At 32.5% G+C, this 27483-nt stretch overlaps 1 protein-coding gene across 2 annotated transcripts; it reads left to right on the forward strand.

Moving 5' to 3' along the window:
• Nucleotides 1-1802: 1802 nt before the first annotated feature.
• LOC148283192 (endocuticle structural glycoprotein ABD-5-like) lies at nucleotides 1803-16650 on the forward strand. 2 transcript variants are annotated; one of them, XM_088223867.1, is made up of 5 exons: nucleotides 1803-1942; nucleotides 6395-6513; nucleotides 9599-9800; nucleotides 14862-14960; nucleotides 16313-16650. In XM_088223867.1, exons 1-4 carry the CDS (start codon nucleotides 1934-1936, stop codon nucleotides 14928-14930), a joined length of 399 nt encoding a protein of 132 aa, XP_088079993.1. In that variant the 5' UTR covers nucleotides 1803-1933; the 3' UTR covers nucleotides 14931-14960; nucleotides 16313-16650. The 2 variants fall into 2 exon arrangements, with proteins under 2 accessions (XP_088079993.1, XP_088079994.1); XM_088223868.1 differs by lacking the exon at nucleotides 14862-14960.
• The last annotated feature ends 10833 nt before the right edge of the window (nucleotides 16651-27483 follow it).

The following is a 27483-nucleotide window of genomic DNA, read 5'->3' on the forward strand; positions in this document are numbered from 1 at the left end:
AGAGATGAAGAACATTTAAGACAAGGTAATATAGAAGTCCAAGCATCTACAGAGCTTACGACCTGTCGTTGGCTGGTTTAAGTGGCCACTCATCTGTTGATGTTTATGAAGTTTTGAATGTTACACAGTATGTAAAGTGGCAACTTAAACCAGCCAATGATAGGTCATAAGCGAGTGAGTAACCGAGTATCGCACGCAACTACACTGACTCAGTATCAGGCATAGAATAAACATTCACATTATATCACTTCTTCACAATATTTTCGATAATCCCACTTCGCCTGTTTATCTGAAAGAGCTGATCCAACCTCTTTCACAACACGGACTATCTCTTCGTTCTAGTAACGAGAGAACCCTTTAAATACCTTGTCACCGCTCCAATTTTCTTGCCTCCTCTTTCACAGTAGTAGCCGCTCGATTGTGGAATAATCTACCCACTAATGTTAGAGACGCCTCTTCTTTATTTACTTTTAAGTCAAGATTGAAATGTCACTATCTAAATATTCAAATTGTTCCTTTATCCTTCTTCTTTCCTTCCCATCCCCTCTCCTCTCTTTATATTATAGTGTTAATTCATTTTTTTATACATTTATTTTTGTTAATCTTTGCTTTTAATTTTTGTATAAAATTGTAAGATTCAACATGTCCGTGTATTTATAATTTTCTCAAACTAAACGGTTTGGGTAGGTAGGAAGAAATTACCTTAAGGCAATATGCCCGCCTTTATATGTATATATATTGTATATGTATATAAAGTGTCAAATAAATAAAATAAATAATTAGATGCCTGGACTACCTTCTCTAAAATGTTCTTTATATCTGTTTTATATTTACACCTCCTAGGGAGTTGAATCCAGTCCTTACAAATATTTGGACAAATTCAAAATATTGTTAAAAATTGATAGATAAATATTTTGGAATGCGTCTTTTACTTCATTTGCGTCTATCATGAACCCCCTAATAAACGTAAAAAATTCATACTAAGAGTGATGCTGCTTTGTCCCCCCACTTTCCCGCTAAAGAAATTGTTCCAATTTATGAAGGTACTGGACATTAGACAATTTTTTTTAAAGAGTCATTGACACATTTCTGGTCATGCAGTTACAAGAGGAGATCCCAGCAGAATGCTCGTACGAGGTTTTCCTGTAATTTGAACTATTTAATTAAAAAAACACGCACGACGTTTGCTCAGAGGCATTTGTCTTTTGTGGCTCCAAGAGTGTTCAATGGTCATGGATGAACATATTTAGTTCTCAAAAACGAAAGCCATTTTTGGAAGAAGTGTACAAGTCTGGATTTTGTCTCAGGGAAGAGACCATTGCAGGAGAATGCTGCGAGATATTACATAGATTTATATACTATTAAGCGTGCTGTCCAGATGTCCTCTGAAATATATGTATGTTTATATAATAATATTTAATTTTTATTTTTGCTATTATTTAATTATGTACGTGCTTCCACTTTCCATTATGTTGTCTCCTAACTCAATACAGGGCCCTTGGTCACATAGAGTATGGGGTACGTTATTATTGTATTTTTTTTCAATATTTATGTATTTGTATCAATAATTTTTTTTTTTCAAAATAAATTAAATCGACACTCTGAGATAAATAAAAGTTTATCATAACGCTGATGATTTTTGTATAAATATAAGAACGCCCACTGTTTGATTGAAAATATGGATATTCACGTTTAACCTTATGATAAGTGGTTATTTTGCAATGGATGTGAGGATGCAGATGCGACTAGATAAGTCTTGCGGTCGTATGTCGGACAGTTCTAGCTGAAACGAGAAGAGTGATTGTGATTATCAAACCGGCTATAAGAATTGGCGACTCTACAAGAGCAAGTGCACTCGAGTGATAGTTATCGATCGGAGAAGCCACAGACGAAAGTGTTCTAGTGCAAGCTACGGCTCCGTCTGCCGATCAAGATGTTACTGGTAGGTTTATATATATGTAAACTCCTAGGTCAAGTTTTAATCCATTGAGCGTGGTGTGTCATAATTAAAGGTGCGCATGTTTCAATGTTGTAATTATCCGTCAAATATTATTGCGCGAATGTTGCATTGTAAATAATAAATACGCTGTGTACATTAAGTAATTTCAAGTACCTGCTAACTCACTTTTTAAAATTGTGCAAATGTCCCTCAAAACATGTTCTTCAACTTATGTACGTAGGTATAAGCAACCATTTTAGTTGAATAGTGCACGCGGTAACTATTATCTCCTTTTAGACACTTCTCCGTGTCCAGGTGGATAAAGATTATCTGCAGTTATGCGTGTGAAACAGAACAAGAGCCCTGGTCGAGCGTTTCAGCCTCGATCGCTACTCCCGGGTAAAAATCCCGAAGAGAGAAATCGAAATGAGACAAGTCCGCCTCGTAATGGTAACTGGTTGGGTCAACGTGAAAAATGAAAAAGGACATTCAATCCATCTAGTCTTCACATTCGTTTGAAAATGCCCTTACAAGGTGAAACAATTGTCACGAAATTTTGGTATTTTATATTTGTAAAAATAAAATAAAGAGTTCAGTAGACTCTAATCAGTGTTTGATTTCTTATATTATAAGTTAAAATATGGAGTTCTACAAAATCAACACCAAATCAATCAATATATTAAAGATGGTTTAGGACCTCATTTCACTATCCCCGGACTGGCACCTAAGGCGTAAGACTGATCACCTTACTTTTGTCTTGCAAAAATGATCTAAATGCCAGGGCATTGCAGGCAATTATAGACTTCTAGGTGCAGATAGGGAAACGATGATGATAATGACTGTTTTATTTATTTGGTTCTATGGTTGGTCATTTTATTTACTCATTTAATAATACGCTCCACTTTGGTGTTTCAATGCAGCGAACTGTGTATCACTGGATTCGGAAAGAGAAATGATGACGACGATGACCTTTTACGCATCTAATGGTGCATAGGGGATGACGAGGTTCAGTGCTAAGGGAAATATTAAAAATGTTTTCTTACACGCCGTAAAAATTAAAGCTTCGTCGTAGTGTTTTAACAGTATGAACAAATTAATAAAAATGAACCACTTTAAATGACGTCACAAGTTTTTTCTAAATCAACCGATGCTAGAGTTTTGTGATAGTTTTCCAGTTTCCGGATAACCAACGGAAAAATAAAAAAATATAAATTAGATAAAAACAATATTTTAAAGGTATTTCTGTTGAAAATATACTTAAAAGTTTTATGTACCTAATTAAAATATAATTACTTTTAGACCGGCAGATTACGCCATTTTAAATTAAGAATAAACTTAGGTATCTAGGATCTCAATAAAGACAAATTATTGAACTAAAATTTGTTTTAATTATTTGATGATAATAAATTGAACATGAAAATGACCGAAGCAAAACTTTATTTCTTTATTTTTGAAAATAAATACAAGCATTTTTAATCACATACATTTTTGAGACATTTTCCTTTATTTCTACGAAATATTATGCCTCCTTATGTTTTTTTAATTAAACATCTTATTATCCAAGAATAATATAGCCCCAAAAACGTGACTGCCAATTTAATTGCCTTACCGTGTGTACCGTACCTTGGGTCATCTCACAGTACCGTACCTTGGAACATGCAGACCGAACGGACAGCAACACAACGGCTAAAAATATTTACAATGCGAATGCTGATGGATGCAAAAATAGAAGAAGATCGAAAAAGACATGGCATGACCAAATCCAACAAATAACTAAAGATATACATATCAAAAGTCGGAATAATTGGCGCGCGTGCACGAGATGTATGAAAGTAGAGGAAGCGAGATCTGTACGTAAATATAGTGATGTGGCGTTCTATCCTATCTGCCTCCCCTTATGAGGAAACGGCGCAATGGTTTGTATGTTGTTTTATGTATTTTTTATTATATTAGCTATATTTGAATGCCACACATTCATAAAATACATGTTATTCTATCAATGTTTTCTTTTTCACTTTGTGAAATGCCTCTTATTTTTAACTATAGAAATACAAAACATTATAAAAACATAAATATGTCAATTTACTGAACGATTATTTTATATTACCAAGGTACGATACCATATAGTCCAAGGTATAGGACCGTACCGTACTTTGGGTCAAAAGAAGAGGTTTCGTAAATTGTCATTCGTATGTAAACTATGCACGATAAACACATAATATCTTCAAACAATTTGCTGTTCGATAAAAAAATAAACGTTCTTTGTCAATTAATCATTTAAAGAGACTTGAAAAAAAAACGGCCCAAGGTACGAACCTTCCCCTAAATAATCAATTAACACGCCTCATTTTAATACATGTGTGCATGGTGGTAACGATTTATTGGTGTTATCTATTTAGAGCTTGCAGCCTCGTAAATTTAATGAGCAATTATATCAATAAATTATAAGTTGTTTAGCAGATTTAATCACAAATCATATTTGATGGTGATTGTGGATGAGAAGCCAACCCGCGAATCGGGGCAACTCACCGAAGAGAATTAGTGACGTCACGCGCGGAGTAATTAAAAAAACTTTGAAAAATCGTGGCGATAATAATAGAATACGGGTATAGTTTAAAAAATAAGAAAAATGCTTAGTTTGGATAGACAATCGACAAATAAAAAAAATATTGTAATGGTATACCGCCTGCAACGTCTTCCAACTTCTTCGTCTTCGTTTGCAAACTTCCATGTCTTCTGGCTGAATTCCATTTGTACTGGTTCCCTCACAGTTGCCGCAGACTAAAGTGCATTGTATCCCGGCCTTTCGACATTCGACAACCAGACGCAAAGAGACAAAAAATGGTGTTCAAGATAAAGTCGGGTGCGGCACAGTCTTTTGTCGATAGGGTCTCCAGTCGTTCATCGTAGCCTTGTATCCACCCCCACTTTTCAGATGCCAGATGGTTCTTCAACCACTTGCAAAAATACTCTAAAAGCGTGCTGCTGAGTAAAACCTTTCGTTGGTGGCAGTGACGGAAGATCAGGTTTCATCTTGTTAACAGACTTCAAGAATGCGACGTATCTTCGTTTGTTCACGTCATCTTCATGAGCTTGATAAAATGCCAAAAACATGTGCTCACCGGCTTGTGACACCTCCTCTGGCGTTGATGAGGCTTTGTAAAATACATCGGCAATGGCTCTAAAACGTTTATTTTTCTCAGAAAGCTTAACAATCTGCGCTTCACTTTTTCTAAATAAAGATGAGATGGTGTCGCACCCACTAAAAGCATGTATACAATGAATACTTTGTGAAATATTTTCAAGTTTCTGTAGCTCCGAGGATGAGTATATTTTTTGTCAATTTTCCCCCTAAATTTTCGTCAAACCAGGGGGTTTGGCGAAAACCTTTTTTTGTTGTGGAGCTAAATCAGTCATTAAGACGAGCAAATCAATATCTTCTCCTGTGTTAAGAGTTATTTTATAATTTGTTGATACCACATTGCACAATAATGGTGTCGGCATCTCCATCAGATATTTCTGTTTTAATGCCTAAGGTTGCCATTTTCTGACACAGCATACGAATTTACTTTATTTCGTTTGTAAGAAATTGTCCTTTCTGAACGGTCTCCCCCATGATTTTGTCAAAATTAAAGTTAACTGATATTTTAATGCTTTTTCTTTGCATTTATTCAGCTTGTTTAATGGTATTGGAGGTGTTGTTATAGCCATCAAAGACAACAGCGCAATTATTACCATAGTGTTTTTTGACGTAAGACACATACTGATTGCATAGATAAGAAAAAATAGAGCTAACTTGTTTTTGTTAAAAAAAAATATTACTTTAATTTGTTCATAAAATATTTTTAGCTGAGAGTTACGATTTTGAAGATATTATTTCTAGAAAATGGTCAAGGGCAACTTCTAAATACAATATTGATTTTTTATCCTGATTTAATGTTGTAAATTTATGTTAAATAAATAATAAATAGTACACAATTAAATTGATTTTAATTCAAGGAAACCCATCCAGTCTTGTTATTTTTTTAGTACCCTTCTTTTCAAGATGTTTTTTTGTAAAAAAGAAGTTCCAGTGTAAAGACAAATAAAAGACAGGCCCCCTGGCGCAGCTGGTTAGACGGCCGACTGTGAAACTGGCGGCGTGGGTTCCATTCCTGCCAGTTGCAAGAAAAAAATTCAAGAATTCTTTTTTACTCAGCTGGTCTGGGTGTTGTGGTGTATTTTTTTAACTTCCTTCCATATATTTTTTTTCTCGTAAAAACGTAACGTTTGTAATTCCTACTTTAATACTATCGATAATAATGATGGTGATATTTTATTAGAGTCAGAATGACACTCGCTGTCCGTGATCAGTGGTAAAGTAGTCATGACTTCGTTTAACAAAGGTCCTTGAATTAGCAGAAGTACTCACTCGACTCGTTTCTTACTAAACCGGTTAAATCTCGCATGTTTCAGGTCCTCGTTGGGTTCGTCCTGCTGGTTACATCTGCTACCCTGGGAGGTCCCGTGGAAGAACAGCCATACGTACTCAACTACGAAAGCGACAGTGACGGATACGGAAGATATAACTTTGCGTAAGTATTAACCATCGATATTTATTGTAACCTTGTCATCGAGAATAGTCTAGATATATTTAACACTCCAAATACACTCGAGCCTATTTGTTTGCGGTAGATACACAGAAAATTCACATTCACAATTCCTCTTTCTCCTCTAAATCATAAAGTCTCCATCTGGCTCGACTGTGGAATCATCTCCCATCCACTATCCACTATCCACTATTAATGATGTTACTACAGTATCTCTGTTTCAATCATGTCTGAAGAAACATCTCTCCTCTCTTCCTTAATTTCTTCTCCTTTCTTTTTTATTCCTTTTTCCCATTAAGTAATAGTAATGTTTTAAGGTAATTTTTATACAAGTACAGTTATTTATATTTTTGTATATCTTTGGCATTTTTAAAAATATTTTCTATTGAATATGTTTTGTAACTTAAATTATAAAAATAAAATTTTTATTTTATTGGTTGGTCGGAAGAAATTGCCATTTGGCAATAAGCTCGCCAATGTAAAATTTACATTATGTACAAAAAGTCGAATAACTACACAAAATAATTGGCTGCTGCACATCGCGCATCGATAGGGAAGAGATTGCATTTTTTCGCAAATTGAAGACTAATGATTTTGATAAAATTATAAAAAAAGTTATCAATAAAACTTCTTGGTTTAGTTTTACTTTTTATTATTTTGACTAACGAGCGCTTTCACCTAAGTAGGCATCTTCAAGACTGGTAAATTGTTTACAACGTTTACAGCTTTTATACTATTTCTAACATATTTTGGAGATAAGAAGATCAAATAAATATATTAATTGATTTGGTGTTTGTTTTGTAGAACTCCATATTTAAACTTTTAATATTAGAAAGCAAACACTGATTTGAGTCTACTGAACACTTAATTTTATTTTTACAAATATAAAAAAAATAAAACAAAAAATTCATGACAATTGTTTCGCCTTGTTAGGGCATTTTCAAACGAATCTTAACAGGGGACAGAAAACATAAATATTTACAACTAGTTTGCTAAACAGTTTATGTTTGGGAGTTATTGAACCACAATTGGGATTAAGCATTTATTATTTAAAGGTGGAAAAAGAACACCTGGCGAAATACAACGGAGTGGGAAATATACATTTTAACAGGTTAAGTTGGCAAAATACTTTTTTGACAGGGAAGTTAATTCAAGACTACTCCAGACCGGACTCCAGTCTGAAGATGCCCATTAAAGGGTGAAAGCGCTAATTGGTCAAACAAATACCAAGTATTTTTAATCAGTAACTTATTTGTTAAAATAAGCAATTACATAATAACAATGGAATTCCATCAAGAATTGTCAATAAATAATTAAATAATCAGATATATTTTAAACTTCACAAACGTCAACAAGATGGAAGAATCGAAGGAATATAGATGTTCACATATAGGCAGAATGGTGAATGTTACACAGTGTGTTAAGTGACCACTTAAACCAGTCAATGACAGGTCATAAGCCCTGTGGATGCCTAGACTTCTAAATTTTCTTCTCTTAAAATGTTCTTTGTATTATGTTGATTTTAATTATGTTAAACTTTCGTCGTCGTATGGATAATCTTCGCTGCGATTTGCGATATGGCCAGTATGCCATTTCGAAGTATCTACACTAGCGGTGCGCGAATCGCATAAGACCAATAAAAAGAATTATTATTAGTGAAAAAAACGAGTGAGAAAGTATTTACATTGTAATTGTAAATAATCCATACGCGGCAGACAGTAGACCAGTGGACCATCGTACGCTCGAATGTTTCACCTATGCCCTATCTGACAGACCGTTAAAAGGTCAACAGCCATTTTACGTAAATGACCTTCACAGCCTTACGCAATATGCAAAGATACATTATTATTGTTTATGTAATAATTTTAAAGATGTAACGCAACGGCTTTTTAAGAAATCTGCATCTTTATTATAAAGTTTAACATTACAACAGAATCTCTTACTAAACGTTCCGAGAATGGTTACGCTTGCGCAATGCACGCCTGTCGGTGAAGATGTCCGGATACCTAACACTAGGTAAATATCACGGTGTGTGATGATCATCCGATGATCTACTGCAATAGTCTGACATCTGACACCACCCACAATAACCTTAATGCCGGTGTTGATGGTTTTATTTGATAATACCAACTCACAGCATCATTTATTACGATTGCTATATATTCGAATCTCTTCACTCATTGATGGGTAAAAAAAAAGTTAAAATGCTTCAGAGCAACAAAAAGGGAGAAATATTAAACATTACTTACATAGCATCTTCCCGTCATAATAAATTTAAGTCTAAATAAATAATAAGTCGCAGTGACGTCAGAACCTAGTTTATTTAGCGCTAATCCCCGAAACCCACAAAAAGAAGAATAAATAGCCTCTCTAGGATATAAAATAAGAATCAATAGGCTCCAAGATACCTATCGTACCTTTGTATTAGGGAAAATACATGTCGAAGAAATTCTATTCTTAGGTCAGCATTTGATTCAGGAAGAGGAGAACTCGTCGAAATCCGGCGCTCCCCAAACACTAGATTTGGAGATCGTGCTTTTGCCGTTGCCGGCCCCTTTGCCTGGGCTGGTATTCCAAACGCTCTCGTGGCCGTATTATCTCGTGTATTTACATACAAAATACACGAGAAAAACTGTTTTCTCGTGCCACGAGAGTGGTTCAGAATAGCACTCCTGGAACCAATTGCCTTCAAACTTTCGAATCATCGACAGTCCTAGTCAGTTCAGATCCCAACTAAAATCTCTCTTCTTAAGATTATCATACCCTCAATTTTAAATCAGAAAACATAATATGTCACTTTACTTTTGTTAGAATGTAAGTTAAGCATAAAGCGCTTTTGAGATGAATTTTCACAAAAATGGCGCTATATAAATCAACCAAATATTAAAAATTATACGCCACCCGCTTAGCTAATTATTACTCTGAGGGTACATCTATGATTTGTTGGAATACGCCTCCTGCTTAGCGAATCATTACTCCGAGGATGTTGATGTGTCGGGATAAATTAATACAAAAATACAAACAGCAGAACTTAGTCCCGATCCTGTGATGGTAAAGTGATTATTTTTAGATTTCAGACTTCTGATGGAACAAAGAGACAAGAGCAGTCGGAAGTCGTGAATGCTGGAGATCCGGAGAAAGAGTCCCTCATAGTCAGGGGATCCTTTAGCTATATCGGCCCGGACGGGGTGACGTATTCTGTGACTTATATCGCTGACGAGAATGGCTTCCAGCCCCAGGGTGCGCATTTACCCCAACCTCAACCTGATGTGGTAAAACAACATAAACTTATATAATATTAATTTATTTTATATTAACTCTTGTGTGGCTGCGATGTCATACTAGTCAACATACGGTAAAATACTTGATATTTCTCTCTTATTTTTTTAAATTATAAAGTTGATTTTTTTATGATCTCTAAATTGTCATTTTTAGACCGAATTTGGAAAGTAATATTTGTATAACCATACTGAATTTTAATACAAAAAATATTTAACCTTGCTACCCGAAGAATGATGTCCGCAAATACTGCAATACATCGGTATTAGAGAGAGCACGAAGATAGAACACATAACAAGGAAGGCAGATACCCTGTTATCTAGCCGCTGTAGCCGGTGTTGTGTGAAACAAATTCAGTCGGTTATTGAAAGTGATGGGGGACGCACGCGTAAATCATAAGCGTTGAATTTATGATTGTTTTTGATACTGTTATAGCTCTGTAAAGCTAAACTATATGTTAATTTTTATAAATTATGGAAAAGGAATTATAAAACTCTATATTTCAGTGTTTTTTTTTTTAAATGTAAGAGCTTAAGAATATTCCGTCTTTTTCTTGTGGCAACACGATGTAACATCACTGCAAGAAAAGGGATTATTTACCACAGCACCTAATGGTGCATAGGGCATTGCAATGGTTCATCTATTGCAGAGATATTGATACTTTTTTTACATAAAGGTAAGATGGCCAGTCTTATGCTTCAGATATCAGTCCGGAGACTATGAAATATTCTAGTGTAAAAACGCACTTTTTGATAAATATTTCGTATCAACTTTGGCGGGAATCGAATCCGAGAGATCTTGCATGGTAGGCAAACGCGCTGACCATTACAATGTAATACTAATGACATTAATTTCTGCATTCACTTCCTATTCGAGACCCTACTGTTCAATGATTCGATTAACGCGAAAAATAGTTACACACGTCGTAATCCCGACTAGACTTGCATATTCCATTTAGACGTTACCGAAATCATCTAGTTACTGCAAATCAAATCGGTTTTAAATTACATTTCATTTGATCGTTTTCAGTATATTAGGTCGGTAAAACCAGAATGCTTTCTTAGTAGCGAATTACAGATTTTTTTTACTTCAATATTATAAAATTCATAATACTGTTTATATATTATGTCTATCATACAAACCAGCGTTTCCTAAACGGCGGTCCGCGGACAGGTACCGGTCTGTTGAGATTTCCTGCCGGTCCGCAGAAATACTCGTCGCGCATTTTTCAATTCCTGCTCTTAAAAAAGCGTCACTTGTTATTTCTAAATTTAAAATACTGCATAAATAATTTAATTGAAGTGGACAATTCACATAAGTAATTGAAACTTATAATATAAAAAAAAACAAGCACTGATTGAGTCTACTAAAAACTTTATTTTATTTTTACAAATATAAAAACAAAAATGTCATGACAATTGTTTCGCCTTGTTAGGGCGTTTCCAAACGAATGTATTATTCGTTTAAATATGGTGTTCGACAAAATGAAAACCAAATCAATTAATCAATAATTTAATTAGCAAAACAGAAACGTTATCGAGTCCTTTTTCAAAAATCAAAAACTTTGTTTCAAAACCGGAAAAAATCTTACGGGCGAAGCCTACGTCAAATCTAAAATATGTTATATGTTACAATTATGTAGAACGGGAAACCAAAATGACATAAATAGACTACAACGACAGCAAAATAAAATATTAAAGCTAGTTTATGACCAACACCAACTGAAGAACTCTTTAAAAAAACAAAACAATTAAATGTTAATGAACTTTATCAACTAAAATCTTCAAAATGTATCAATAAGTTAGCCAGTGATATCATTGTAGACAAAGAACTAAAACTTTTTAAAAAATGTAATTAAATTAACATGGACATAGAATATCAGAACAATATCACATACAACATTCAAAAACAAGACAAGAACAATCGAGACTAATAAATCAGGGACTGAAGTTATACAATAAACTTTGTAGAATTTCAGACAAAACTGAACAAAAGACTCATAAAAAAAATATTTTTATCAACAACAGAGTCTGAATAAAAAATGATTTATTATTTTTGTAAAATGAATGTTATAATCCGTAAGGGTTATTAAATAAATTTCAAACAAAAAAAAACTTTTATACCCGCGTTACCGGTCCGCAATTTTTTTTTCCTATTTTCCCCGGTCCGCAGGCTTAAAAAGGTTGAGAAACGCAAATATAAACAACATCACATTTCAATAATAACGAATAACGTTGGTGTATTACTTGTTCTTGTACGCATAACTCTAGCATATTAATAGTTGTATTGATGTAAGTACTCATCAATAATAATTATTACGATATATGCATGACTATTATATCATAATTGTTAATATTTAACCTCAATTATTAAGCTCTCACGTATCCACTAGTCAACGTACCTATGTATGTAATGCTAATTATACAATTATAAAAAACATGTGTAACAGTTGGCTATTGCCGACAGTTACATATACTAGGTAATTCGGCCCTTTGGGCATCATGCAATCGGACCTCCGGGCATCGTTTTATGACACTACGGGCCTCAGTTAATCGGCCTTTCGGGCCTCGAATAATTAGGCACCAATCGGCGGTGTTTACAGAGAATTTTGATAAAAGACTTAGAGATGTTTCCTTACAAAGTAAAAATAGTGCAATGACTGCTAGCCGTTGACCACCAAGCGCGTGTAACCTTTGCGAAAGCCATCCAAAATCTCGAGCACGATGAAGACAACTTTTATTCAAAAATCATCGTGAGCGACGCGGCCTATTTCTATCTCTGTGGATATATGAATAAGCAAAAGTATCACTTTTGGAGCGCTGAAAATCCGCGTATAACCCACGAAGAGTCATTACGCTTGCTCAAAGTTACTGCATGATGTGGTGTCTACGCTGGAGGCGTCATCAGGCTTATTTTTTGAAATATTGCCGCGGGCTAAACGACTATTGTGGTCAGCGAGTGCTACAGAGCCATGCTAAACGACTTTTAGATTCGTCAATTGGATTAAAAAACATGTGGTTTAAACAAGATGGAGTAACAGCGCATACTGCCCGAGCCACAACCAATATTCTAAGGGCTGCATTCCGGGTAGCCTAATTTCTCATTTTGATGATTTACACTGGCCGGCAAGATAGCCCGATTTAACCGTTCCAGTCTTCTTTTTGTGTAGTTTCTTGAAGTCACGAGTCTATGGCAATAAACCTCAGACTGTTGAAGCTCTCAAAAAGAACATCCATCAAGAGTGCGAGAACCTATCGTCGAAAGTTCTGGAAAGAGTGATGGAAAATGAGATACATCGGGCCTTCGTGGTCATCAATTCTGGCGGTGGCCACTTGGCTGATATCGTTTTCTCGAATTAATGGAAGAAACAAATTAAGACATCAAGTAAACACAATTCAAAAACCAATTTTTTGAACTGATAAAAAAAAATTACAGCCAAAGAACATCAGGTGACAACTTTTGCGCCACTTGTATAATTAATAATAACAATTGTATTATGACCATATTTAATTATTTTTTTAAAATAACTTTGTGCACTCAGAGTGACAATTCGCCCCCCTTTAGCTTTGTTGCATAGAACAAAAGCGTTGCAATTTTTTGGTATTATTGTCAGTTTAATAACAAACGTGTAACGGACGATTTCGGTTAGCGCTTTCAACTGTCGACCTGAGAACCTACAGTCCGTCGTATTGCTGTAACTGTAGCTAACTTCGTGGTTGATATGATAGAATAGTTTTTGTCTGTACGGGGACTCTATTATCCAGTGGTACCAACTTGCAATTTGGTTTTAGCTTTGGTGAGATTGAACATATTTAGTGTTAGATGAAGCCTTGATAAAGGAATAGCGGTGTTTGAAACCGGTCGTCACATTAAATTTGTTTTATCGATTTGACATAAAATGAATACTTAAATTATTTAATGTTCTATTTTCTTTGTGGTGCCTTTTGTAATTATAACAATGACGTGATTTCTATGGGAAACTTAGAAACACTTTTTATTTGGTGGTAGTAGATAGAGGCAAGTAACGAAAAGCTGACCAATTTATAGAAAAGTTTATCAATAAATTGAAACGAATACTATATTACCACTAACATTACAGACTAACACAATTAAAATTATTGGTTGATTGAAGGACACGGATATCTAGTAATAAACAATGAATCATTAACATCAACAGGGATGAGGAACGTTTTTGAGAAGGTAATATAGAAGTCTAAGCATCTACAGAGCTTATGACCTATAATAAGCCCTGTAGATGCCTAGACTTCTATATTACCTTCTCTAAAATGTTCTTCATCTCTGTTGTAATATGCTAATGTTTACAGCTCCCCAGGGAGTTGAATCCATCCCTTGTCTTTGACAAACTCAAAATATTGTTTGTAAACCATTTAGAGTTGTACGTAAATATGATAAAGTATTCATGAATAAATAGTAATTAACATTACGAATTTTGAAAATTACTTGATATGTTTTAAAACTCATTTTCTTAATTTGGACCACAACCTAGTTTTACCATATTGTAACAATTTCTTAATTTGGACCATAACCAGTTTTACCATAGTATAACAGTTTCTTAATTTGGACCATAACCTAGTTTTACCATATTATAACCATTTTCTTTATTTGGACCATAACCTAGTTTTATCATATTATAACAATTTCTTAATTTGGACCATAACCAGTTTTACCATAGTATAACAGTTTCTTAATTTGGACCATAACCTAGTTTTACCATATTATAACCATTTTCTTTATTTGGACCATAACCTAGTTTTATCATATTATAACAATTTCTTAATTTGGACCATAACCAGTTTTACCATAGTATAACAGTTTCTTAATTTGGACCATAACCTAGTTTTACCATATTATAACCATTTTCTTTATTTGGACCATAACCTAGTTTTATCATATTATAACAATTTCTTAATTTGGACCATAACCAGTTTTACCATAGTATAACAGTTTCTTAATTTGGACCATAACCTAGTTTTACCATATTATAACCATTTTCTTTATTTGGACCATAACCTACCATATTATAACCTTTTTAGATTGTACCCGAGACAGAGGTTATTGTGGCTGCATTTCCTCCGGGTGCTATAGCCTCACTCCTGGGATAATACTTTAATTTTATCATTGTATAAATACATGTAGGTATCAGAATTAATATATTTATTTTCACGTAGTACAATTGACATTATTATATGTACGAGTATATAATTGAAAATAATCAACAAATTATGCTTTATCAGATTTTAAAATTAACTACCTCTCTTAAAGTGATTTTAATATGATTGCATTAATACTAACTCTTCTCACTTTCCAATAATAATTTATGATAAAATAATTGTTTTTAATATTTGTTAAACTTAAGATACTTCATAACAGCATTAAGTTTTTTTTAATTTTTATTATGTTCAATAGACGCATTTGCAAATTTTACGAAAAGCATTTTACTTGTTTTTAAAATCAAATTACCAAAATCGGTAAGTGGAGATTGGCACTCAAAAAATGCTGAAAATACTATTTACCAACGGAAAAAAGAATATTTTTTTAGCTACATGGACGTGAAATAAGATACTGAAAATATTGGCTCTCATAACTCAATTTTCTAAAAATGGTTTATTGAACATACAAGAACTAAGGCAGCTACTCGTTTGCGAGTAATTTTGGCTCTTAAAAACAAGAATAAGAAAGTTAATGAATGTTTAAGAATATCAAATACAGAAAAATTTTAATGAAACGACAAAAAAAGGATAAAGGATTTGATTACATAAAAATAAAACTAAATGTTTTTATGCTTTTAGTGATCCAACATCAGCAGGAAGCTGCAAATGTGCAGATGTTGCTATTTTCTTGCTTTTACCCTAAAAAAACAGATGGAAAAAATGTTTATTATAAGATATTATTATCCACACTTTCTATCATACAAACACACCCTTTTACATATACGCACGCACACAATTAAACATATACTATAATTTATTATGCATGATTTCAATTTTGAAATTTCGCTGGTCTGTATTTAAACCTTATCTTCATTATGTAATTTGATAATTGTTGACTGTATATTTTTGTAAAATTAATCAATATCGTTTTGCTAATGTTGTCTCGAGTTCGTTAAATTCGAAAATGCCTCTTAAATTCAAGAATGCTTCAATTATAATATGAACGGTAAAAGTAGCAGACATATATGATTTTTTTGATAATATGGGCGAGGAATAATATTAATAATACTTTGAAATCAGCTCTTAAGAGTAATATAAAAAAAATTGTTTAAATCGAAAAAAATCATGGTTGATTCTTGAGAATGCACGTTGTATCATTAGTTTGAGAAATAGCCTAATACTACACATTTAATTATCAATATTAATACAAAATATCTCACAATCTAAAATACGTCAATAAATTCGAATTTTAACTTACCTTCCTCTGAATAAAGCAGGATTTCATTTTTACTTTGAAATAGGTGACCAATTATGATAAATATGTTATGTTTCAGGGAAGAAATTTAGAGGACTTGCGGCCATTAATCAACATTCGATTCAACGACAGAAGACTGCCATAAATCACCTTTACAATAATTTACCACCCACGAGCTTATGAAAAATAACTAAAATTTATTTTGTGTGTAGTTTAATGTGTGCTCGATTAATAATTATGTATTGTGTGTGCCTTAATTTAATTATTACTGTTAAAATTTTGTTTAGAAGATACAAATAACATTTTAGAATACAAATACTATAATGAAAAGTAAATTAATAAATGTTTTCATTTGTACTGTGTTCGGGCGAATAATGAATAATAAAGTTCTGTTTGTGAAACAGAATCAGAATTCTGGAATAGTATTTTTTGTTTTCGACCCAATGCCTACTCTCAGGTAAAAATTCTGAAAAGGAAATCGATTAGAAGTAAGTTCTCCTCGTAGTGTAGTGGTTGGGGTGTTCGTCTTCCGCGCTTCCTGGAGAAACTATTGTAAAGAATGTGTTTTTATACGGCGATATTTCGTTGTCTCTGGGTTGGCACCTGAATCGAGACCAAACCAGACGATAGACAATCCATTGAGTCTAACTGTTTTTCATACCTAAAGTTTGTAACACAGAGGTGTGCTAGCCTTCCTTAGGCATGTAAATGCTCATAGGATCACCTACATTGTATGGATTGCTAGATGGACAAGAATCGATCATCTAAAATATTTTCTTCGAGTCATAACCCATAAATACAAAACTGGTCCCAGACAATCGAAAATGTGTCTTCTAGCGGACTAAACAAAAAAAATATATATCTTAAAAATTCCATAAAAGGGGTACATTATAAGTAAATAAATATATAAATATTCATCGAAACTCATTAAGAGGCGATTATAAGCGAGAACATGAAATAAATATAAAACAATGTCTAAAAAGGCTGGAAGGTAAGATAAGTACAAATAAAATATATAATAACGCTAATAGCTGATTTCTGCCCTTGTGTTCACCGTCTAGCTCAATCAAAAGCAAATAAGACCCCACTAAAAGAGAAGTTGCCTAGGATTAGGCAGAAAAATAATGGAATGACTAAAGTAACTTTCCAATAGAAGATGTCTAAAATGATCAATTTTAATAAAATAAATAAAACACTTTGTTTTTTTACAATATTTGAGTTTGTCCAAATTTTTGTATACAAAAGACTGGATTTCACCCCGTCGGGAGTCATTAACATTAACAAATTACAACAGGGATAGCCCTGTAAATGCCTAGACTTCCATTTTCCGTTCTTTAGGATAATCTCCATCCCTGTTGTAATTTGTTAATCTTAATGACTCCCGAGGGGGTGAAATCAAGTCTTTTGTTAGGGTTTATTTACAAGGCAAAGTAAAAAACTAGCTGCAAAGCACCGAAAAGATTATAACCTCACATCAGAATATTATAATCTTGGAACAGATGATCAATTAGAAAATAGATTAATATAGACTTATGCCTTAAGGCACGCTTTGTACAAGGGCAAAATCACATCTTGAATGTCTTTAACCGCGTTGCCAGCGAATGTTTTCCAAAAAGAGAGAAAGCTGGCACGTTTTGTTAAATAATCTGATCCCCTTTTGCAGGTTCGGAAACATTGCAACTATGCAAGATGAATATGTGGCTAATAAACGCACAGTACCTACCCGACGAATCAAATTATTACAAGTTACAATTAAGTATAAATATATTTTTGATAAAACTTTAGGTTCGTACAAAATACTTTTTCATAGTGATTTATTTATTAACGGACATTGTCCATTTATACCAGAGGTTCCCAAACTTTTTTGTGTCGTCGACCCCTTGCCATGTTTTTCGGTTTTTGGTAGACCCCCTACTTACCTGATATTAATTTTTATAAATTTCTAACTGTAGTGAAGTTTAGTGTTAAAAACTTAAAGTTAAAACAAATGTTAAGTTTTATACATTTATTAATTGAATTTAAATTAAAACTACTCAAAATAAAATGTTGTATCTGTTATATAAAATAATGGTAAAATAAAATAAACATGAAATAAACTAAGCAATAAGTAAATGTTTTTAGTGGGAAGGATGAACCTGATGCTTTAATAATAAACTATCAACATTTGGCGTCAATTTTATCAGGTTTAATCTTAAATCTCCTCGGCCAATGATGTCCAGTCTGTTTCTTTTTTTCGTTAGGAGATTGGAAATAGCGCTGAACCCCCTTTCCACTAGTTATGACGATGGAAAGGAAATTAAAAATTTGCTCGCTATATTCCATAATACAGGATAAGTAACGGTTATGTTTTTTTGCAGCCAGAAGTACAGAAGTACTATCAGTGTATGTTGAGATCCACTATCGTAGACCCCCATTTTCATTTCATGGACCCCCATTTTTTTTTGTTGACGTAGACCCCTTGCAGGTTGTCATAGACCCCTGGGGGTCGATATAGACCACTTTGGGAATCACTGATTTATACGATTCGTAGTGTATTAATATTACAATAAAAGAATAGTTATAAATATTTAATGAAAAGAAAACGAGCATTTACAAACATAATGGACATCGAAATAAAATAATAATACCTACCTACTGAACTGTCTTTTCTCTTCTCTAATTATGTTTTCTTACAAACATTTACATATATTTAAATAAAATAACATGATATTTTAAACACATACTTTAGTAAAAATCCTCATCACTATCCCACTATGATGTTTACTGTATTCTGTGAATATCGTATTCTTAGAAAGACGATACCTTAGAAGGTATTCATTTTTATGTAAAAAGAATTTTAACAATGTATATTTTGTGGAAGTCATCGGTTGCATCGTTTTTAATATTCTTTAACCAAATTTGATGTTAAGGGTCGCTCAGTAACGGGCACTTAAAGTTTTTTGGAAATAACTAAACAAATGAGTTCTCAACACACATTTAATTATTAAAAAATATTTTTTTATAATTTATCTAATAGACACAAATGCTTTAAAAAAATCTTCGCCTAGTAATAATAATATATACTTGGCCTCATTGTAAGGTTTAGATGTAATAAATTGAAAAACTGTCCCCTCGTTTCAGACAGTCAATATTTTATTTATTTCAAAAGATACAAAATAGGTTCTATCAACTAAAAAAATAAAAAAAAAATAGTGATCAAATAAGGACAAATGATGAAGAAAACAGAAACGCAAAAAATCTTATCGAGTGATCAAACAGAGTACTCTTAGGCACACTATAGATTTCAGGTGCACTCCGGAGGGAAAGTTTCTTTCGCAAAACTTTTTCTATGGCTTTTATCGATTTCACGCTGTCTTTAGCCTTCTTTGGTCATGTCGGTGCTGGTGATCCCATACTGTTATATAATCTGTAAAAAATAAAATAATCTGACAAGAGAATAAACGAATTGTAAATAATAAAACGGTCCGGTCTTAGGGGCCGTTAGACTTCTGAATAAAATAATATACTATAAATACCAAGATCTGCTTCAAAACGTAATGAATCGCTTACTTGCAAATAGCAATGAATATTATTTAGCGCCATAGAAAGAACATGTTGTTATTTATCAACTCGAATAAATTAATTAGAACAAAATTTTACGTGGTCTGGAACTGCCAAGGGCTCTGGTCGGGAAGACACGGCCCAGCGATCTACATATCCTCCCCGAGGAACTCAACAGACGCGCTCTGGCGTCAGTAAAGTAAACAATCATCACTCCTTGTTTCGCTGGTAAAAGCAGTGTCCGGCTTCAGGAGCCGTTCGACGCGTGGGGAACTACCCCTGCACCATCTTTTTAATAGACATGACGGGGTCTATCAACTTTATCAATATCCGTAGACGTACCCTTACCTAATAGTAAAGTTACGCATTGCTGTCAACAGTATAAATTACACCAACAAACAAACATTTATTTGATGTTTTAATTGAGAAATAAACATGATTTATTTCGTTAAAATAAAACAAATCAAGAACTTTATCTGTTTTTCCGTTCTTCGTATTGGTGTCAGGGGTTTGATTGTGAAAATACGTGAAATGCCTCAGTAAATTAACATATTTCAAGAGTTACAGAACATAAAAAGAGGATTATGGAAGTCAAGGCATTCACAGGGCTTGCGACCTGTCGTTCGCATTTGTATAAGATTATGTTTTACCCACATATTTCCATTTTGAAGCGATTTCGAAAAAGTTGGTGCTTTAAAAGTGAGGTTCAAGTTGTGATAGAGCGGTGTTCGAACACCGAACCTCTGATCTGAGAGTCCACGACACTACCGATTTTAATATTATTTTGGAAATAAATTAATCAAATAAAAAAAAAGCATTCGTATCACTCTTCTTTTATTTCTATAATTAACAATGAACTCCTATTAATAATTATCACTGACAAACTTGAACGTAACTTTTTAGTCAATTTTACATGACTTTTTTATATTTAATTTGTGTGTTTTGCATAATATTTTGTAATGTATGGAAATTAAATTGGGTGCGTTTTTTGTAATGTCTCAATATCATTGTTAATAGTAAATAAATAAATGTTATGTTTTGAATTGTTCATATATGAAACGTGCGGTCTACAAAGTTACTAATTGTTACTTTGTACGTATTGTTTAATTTTATGCAAGTGTGTTAATGTCGATAAACGAAAAAAATAAAAATTAGGAAAACATATTAGAAATGACGTCTAGACAAAACGACATAAATAATCACAACCTGACTGGAATATTATTCACAAATTAAGATTTCACGCTGAGTTTATTAGATTCTGGTCATATTACATCATATTAATATATTTTGTTATTTTTTGTCTTAATGGTGATTTTGTTCTATGTAATTCCATATTGTCGCGTTTTTGACACGCCGCCAAATTTATTTATTACAATTTTGTTGAATATGGTTCGTTTCTGGAATAAAACATAACAGGTACGTTTGTTTTCGTGTTTTTTTAGCGTATGGCTATTAAGGTAAATTATTTTTTGCCAGAACGGGCCAGCGGGCAAACTTACAATGATAAATTACAACATAAAATTTCAGGCTTAAAAAAATCACTTTAAAATATTTGAACCAGGAACTGTAAACTTAGCAAACATAAATATGTTCTAATATAGAAGGAATACAAAAAGATTTTTTTGTCATCCGTCGTTTGAGATCCGGCTATTGTTTACTCCCGGCCCCACCTCTTTACAATACAATGCCGATGCGTAACCTCTCCATTTGGTGAATGGGGTCAGAAGTCAGGACACCGGTGAAACAAATCATGTTTTCTACCAGTGTCCATTCCCAGCAGACAAAGACAAATTCCTAGAATTTTTGATCAAATTAAATGTTCCCCTTCGAACTCAAATGTTTTTGTTTCTGATCCCGATCACAAAATTCTGCAAGTTATTTAAAAATTGTTGTCAATTACCTCTTTTAAAATACAATAACCAAGTTTATTGTGTATAATTGTTTTGTAGCAGTGATAATTTGTTAATATTATGATACCTACGTAACTTACTTGACGCTGGAAAAAACATTCAGCTATTAAGCGAAATTATGGGTGATTGACTCTTGTTAACGAAAAGGCGGACTGTAAATGAAAATCGAATTTCATTCAGTTTTGTAAATTGGGAAATATTTGAGAAAGAAATAGGTACATGGAGTGGATACCTACCTTTAATATGATCTGAATGTTCTTCAATTTCTGGCACTGGATGACAAAATGAACTATTAAATGGAAGAATATTTTCCACGACGCGCGACGATTCCAACCACTTCTTTTTTTTATCCGATTTTATGTCAAGTCAAAAATGTTGTTTTGTTTTAGTTCTGAATCCGAATCTTCTAATTTTGAATATCTTCTATCTTGATGTTAGGTAGGTACCATAAGGATGGGTCAAAGGAAGGATGGGAACGAAAGGTAATCAGCCAGGAATAGTGTCGATAAATGCTGTTATTTACTTAACAACTCTAACAATAAAGAAGCACATGGAATAATGTGGATTATTCGCATATTTTGTACAAAGTTGCTATTTCCATTGTTAAATTAAATATAAAAAGATTCTATCAAATAAAAATAAAAACACTTAACAGATAATGCCGAAAATATCGCACTTTTAGGAAGAATACGACTCAACTAAAAAAATCAACTTTTTGGGAAACTGCTAAAGAAGAACGTAAATTATGACACCTTCGTATTCTTTTGTCGATTGTTTCGTATTTTTTGAAGTAAGCACCAAATATTGAGTTAAAAACGTTTAGTTTAGTTAAATTTAAACAAGAATTTTATTTATAAGTTATTATTTGATTGAAAAAAAACAAACGAATTTAAAATATTAAAAAAAACAAAAAATAATGACATAATTTTTATTATTATTAATTGAATCGGCATTCACTTCGTAACAATTCATAATAATTAATTTTTATTAGGTCAGATCAGGTCGCCAAATACATGTTTTTATTTATTCACGAAATGACATAAACTTAAATAAGTCACTTAGATTATCGGCAAATCAGAAAAATTATTTACGCTAATATTTAACAATTGTTTAAAAAATCTCATATTACATCAGAGATAGAGAACAGTTAAGAGTACGGAATGTAGAAGTCTGGGCATTTACGAGGCCTATAACCTGCCATTGGCTGGTTTAAGTTGTGGAAATGTGGATGTTTCAAATTAGGCAGAATGGTGGATGTTATAAAGTGTGTAAAGTGGCCACATCAATATTTTAAAAACTCTAGTTTGATATTGCACTTTCAGGATGAAAATGACTTAACTCAAAAATAACTTCAAATGAGTTAAGATCATAAAACGACTTCAATGAACATATTTAAAAAATGCAACATTCGGGTAGGAATAGGACAAAACCGTTACATCGGTCTCTTTGTTACTCAGAAAATTTCGGATCCGTGTCAATAAGGAAGAGACGCTATTAGTGTTGTGTTTATATTGCTGTGTGAAGAACGCAACGCAGACAAACATATAGTGATCGAAAGCAGGTTGAGTCGATTTTATTACGATACAAATGGCAACTTTACTTAATTTTAAAAAAATATTAAAACAACCAATTTAGCTTTTTGATTTATTTAGTCATTAGCTGGATTAAGTGGCCACTTTACACACTTTATAACATCCACCATTTTGCCTAATATTAAACATCCACATTTCCACAACTTAAACCAGTCAATGACAGGTTATAGGCCTCGTAAATGGCCAGACTTCTACATTCCGTACTCTTAACTGTTCTCTATTTCTGATGTAATATGAGATTTTTTAAACAATTGTTAAATATTAGCGTAAATAATTTATCCAACTATTGGCAAAGTGGTTCTATAGCGTTAGGTGATCATGCGTGAGGTCCCAGGTTCGGCTCTGCAAGGTCGACAAAAAATATTTTTTTTAAAAGTACTTGGTATTTTTGGTTGTTCTTGGTTGGTCTTGGTAAATCTTCGACCAATGAATATTTTATCCTTGGACTATTTTGCCTCTTGTTACAAAATAATCGTTAAATACACAATGGGGAAATATCATATACTACGAATACCTATAAAAATATATAAAATGGATTTAGAATAATTAACTGTATTTTAAAAATTAAAATGGATATGTGGCCAAATGTTTTCATACATAAATGCAAAAAATAAATTCAATAAAAATACGTTTGTAGAAAAAGCCACGCGCCTTGGTTGTTGTGACGTCAAGATTTTTTATATCGTTTCTACACAAATTTGTGCAATGTCAGGAAAAAATAAACATGAATCGCGACGTATTAGGGGCGTGTTAAATGGAATGACAGTTTTTTTGGGAATAAAAAATTACAAATTTATTTATTTTTATGCTACTAATAATGAGCAAAAATATTTTTTTTACTGGACAGTTTTCACAAACTTTTATTACTTTAAAAATGTATTTAAAAAAGTGATATTTCCCTATTGAATTCGGATGTGTTGAAATAATAAATATATGTCGAATTAGAAGTAATTAGAAAAGTCAATTTATTGTTCTGGTAAAGTTTCAGTTCTTGAGAAATAATTATTGACAAAATTTTATTTTCAACGGGTGAACGATTTTCAGCGGAAAAAAATAGTGAATAATGGCTACGTCTTAATTATCAAATTTTGTCGACAACCCGTGAATTTTATTTGATAAATTAACAAATAAAACAATATTCCTAATGCAAATTAGTAGTGTGTGGCAGTTTACCACGGTAGATAGTAAAGAGATTAATCACAACGGAAAGGTGCGGGTAACTTGAAGGTGGATTTACTTCAACAAATATGTTGCGTCAAATGCTTTGGAAGCTGTTGGAGGATGTTAAATGCCTCATGGGTATACAAATTAATGATAAACATTACGTCACGACAGACTTTTAATCATTTAATACCAGTAACAAAAGAACTTTTTATTTGAAGATCATCAAACATAAACATAAACTTTTTTTTACAAATCCGTATTTTGCGAACATTTATTGCTAAACGCATAGGGGCTTATTTTGTTTATTTTATCTTAAAACACTCCCACCATAAATTTCAACTCACTTTGAGCACTATAACCCGTGCCGACTTGCACCCAAACATTTTCCATAATTGAAGTTTATTTTTATTTAAAAAAAAGTTTTTTTCTTTATTCGGATAACCAACAGCTACAATTATCATTTATAAAAAGCGGCGCACACTCGCTTTGTTTGTCCGTTTAACTCTTGTGTGTATGTGATGTCACACTAATCTACATACGATACAATACTTGATATATCTCCCTTATTCTTTGTAATCTTCAAACGAACATTTTCACCCCGCATTTTACTTTAAAAATATTTCTCCTTGCAACGCAAAGAATAAACGTGACTCCAATACAGCAATACATTTTTGTAAGAGAGTGCACGAAGATATAACTCATAACAAGTGAGAGAGACGCTGTGTTGTGGTCGATGTTTGTGTTAAACAGATTTAGTCGGTTTATGACAATGATGGGGGACGTACGCATGTAGTTTTATGATTTTTTATTTATTTTTCATAAAAATGTCTATTTTAAAAAAACATCGAAAAGGAATTATTCAACAGTATGTTTCCATGTTTTTTTTCAAATGTCTGAACTTTAGAATATTCCGTCTTTTGTTTATGATAACACGCTGTTACACAACCGCGCGTAAAGGAATTATTTACCACAGTATTTAAAGTTATTGCAATATATCGCACCATAAACGCAAAGTCGTAAGAATGAGTATGTATATTCTTAGTCAAAAAGGAAAACTTCTAAATTACATGCGCGAATTACTATCAAATTGTTCATTTCTCGCAGTTTTTTTGTTTAAAATTCATGAAGTTCAATTAACTAGTAATTAAAGCACAAATTTTGCTGTTTGTGAGGGCATTATAGTTGAGAATAAAAAAACGAGAATTCTCACAAAATCACTACCTAACTGTGTGAAAAAACATGTGGGTAATGATTCTATTTAGCGAGAGCTGCAAAAAAAGAGTAAGAAAATAATTTTCAATTACATTTGATAACTTATTTTACGTCGCATACGCCAATGCTCCTAAAAAAATAAAAATGGAGGGTGAAAAAATATTTTTACAATGACAAAGAATGTAGTGTAAAAGTACTAGGTATATTGACGAATTTCCATTCAACAAAAATTCAGTCAAACGTAGTCGTATACAGATTAGAAAAGACAGAGCAGAAATCATAAAATCAGATTTTCAAAATGATCTGATCGAAGAAATCGCTTTTCGTTTAGATGGCAAATTGTTACCTGAGTTAAACATCAACATTTCCAAAGAAGAGTGAACACCGATCCCTATTTCATTTGAAGATAGGATCGGTGTTCACAACAAGTTCTTACGGTATCAAAACTGGATAGTTCAACTAGCAGATACCAAGCCAAAGCCTTTTTGAACACGCTCCTTGATTGGGACCTCAATGAAAATGTGTAAAATGTTTACGCTTGTACCATCCTATGTATAAGCTGGTTTTTTGAAACAATATATTATGGCTCAGATATCTTGCTATTAAATACATCGGGAGACTCTCGAACAATGATTCTACGAAGATACAAATGATCCATGATCTCGAAGTTATTGTTACACATTTTATACATTGGCTCATTATACATTAACTACACCTATGATAAGATTTAGATTCTTAGATTTTTTTAAAGATTTTCCATTTCTGCGTATTTATATTTAGTTTATAAAAATATCTGTAGATGGAAGAATCTGTGCTTTCCGAAACAAGTAGTGCTTTAAAATAAACTCAAGTGGTCTAAGAACACAGTGTTTTATTAATTACATATTCCACAAAGTTAATGACGATTTAATCAATAATACACATATCTGTACTGTTAAGAAACAAAATTTTTAATTGATTTACAGTAGGTATAAATTAAAATGTTCTTGATGTATTTGAAAATCTATAGTATCTTGCCGAAACCGTAATCTCTTTAACCTTTTCAGATCTGAATTAATTCATACGGATATAATTTTTTTTTTGTTATTTTATTAATTTATTTGTGCTTTATTAAGTAATTAAAAAATCTAATAATTTAAATGTTTTTTTAAATATTTTATACTTAAGAAACTATTTAATATTTTTATAAACAGTGGGTCTCAAACTAATAATCAACCGACAAAAAAAACACAAATGAAAATTTTCATTTTTATTTTGTCTACATTTTTTATATTTATACATACATCTATACCATTGATTTCTTAATATATTTTAGATTTGGTATATCCAATCACAGGCCATGCTAACCTAAGGTTTTAAATATTATAGTGATGTAAGGTACAGTCACCAAATACCGCACATCCCTTTGTTTTTTATATTTCTGACAAATCAAAATTTCCAATTTGAAGGTTAAAAATAATACGAAAGTATTTGTTTATAATTGGTTTAGTTAAAAATCACTATCAAACTTGCCACATAGCAATACAAAAAAAAAAAAACGAAATAAGCTTATAACATTTTTTTCTATCTTTGAGCCCTAAAACCAGTGACTCCCGGGGATGAAATGAGGATTAAAAAGTTAGAGAGAATAAATAAGAAATACATCCTTTTAATCGTTAATCTGAACATATAGAATGAATAAATTAAAATTTTGAATACTCCGCAGTCTTCGTGGTAGCGAGAAAAATACTTAGTGCATCCTAATTTACTTTTCACCTGCTTAATTATGAGAAAACTTATGCTCGCAATATGAGCATATCGCATCGTTATTGTCACTGTCTTCATCATGATTA

Source organism: Micrasema longulum, unplaced genomic scaffold, assembly GCF_059751315.1.
Source record: "Micrasema longulum isolate JH-2025_06_02 unplaced genomic scaffold, ASM5975131v1 h1tg000253l, whole genome shotgun sequence".
In the NCBI taxonomy this organism is placed as follows: domain Eukaryota; kingdom Metazoa; phylum Arthropoda; class Insecta; order Trichoptera; family Brachycentridae; genus Micrasema; species Micrasema longulum.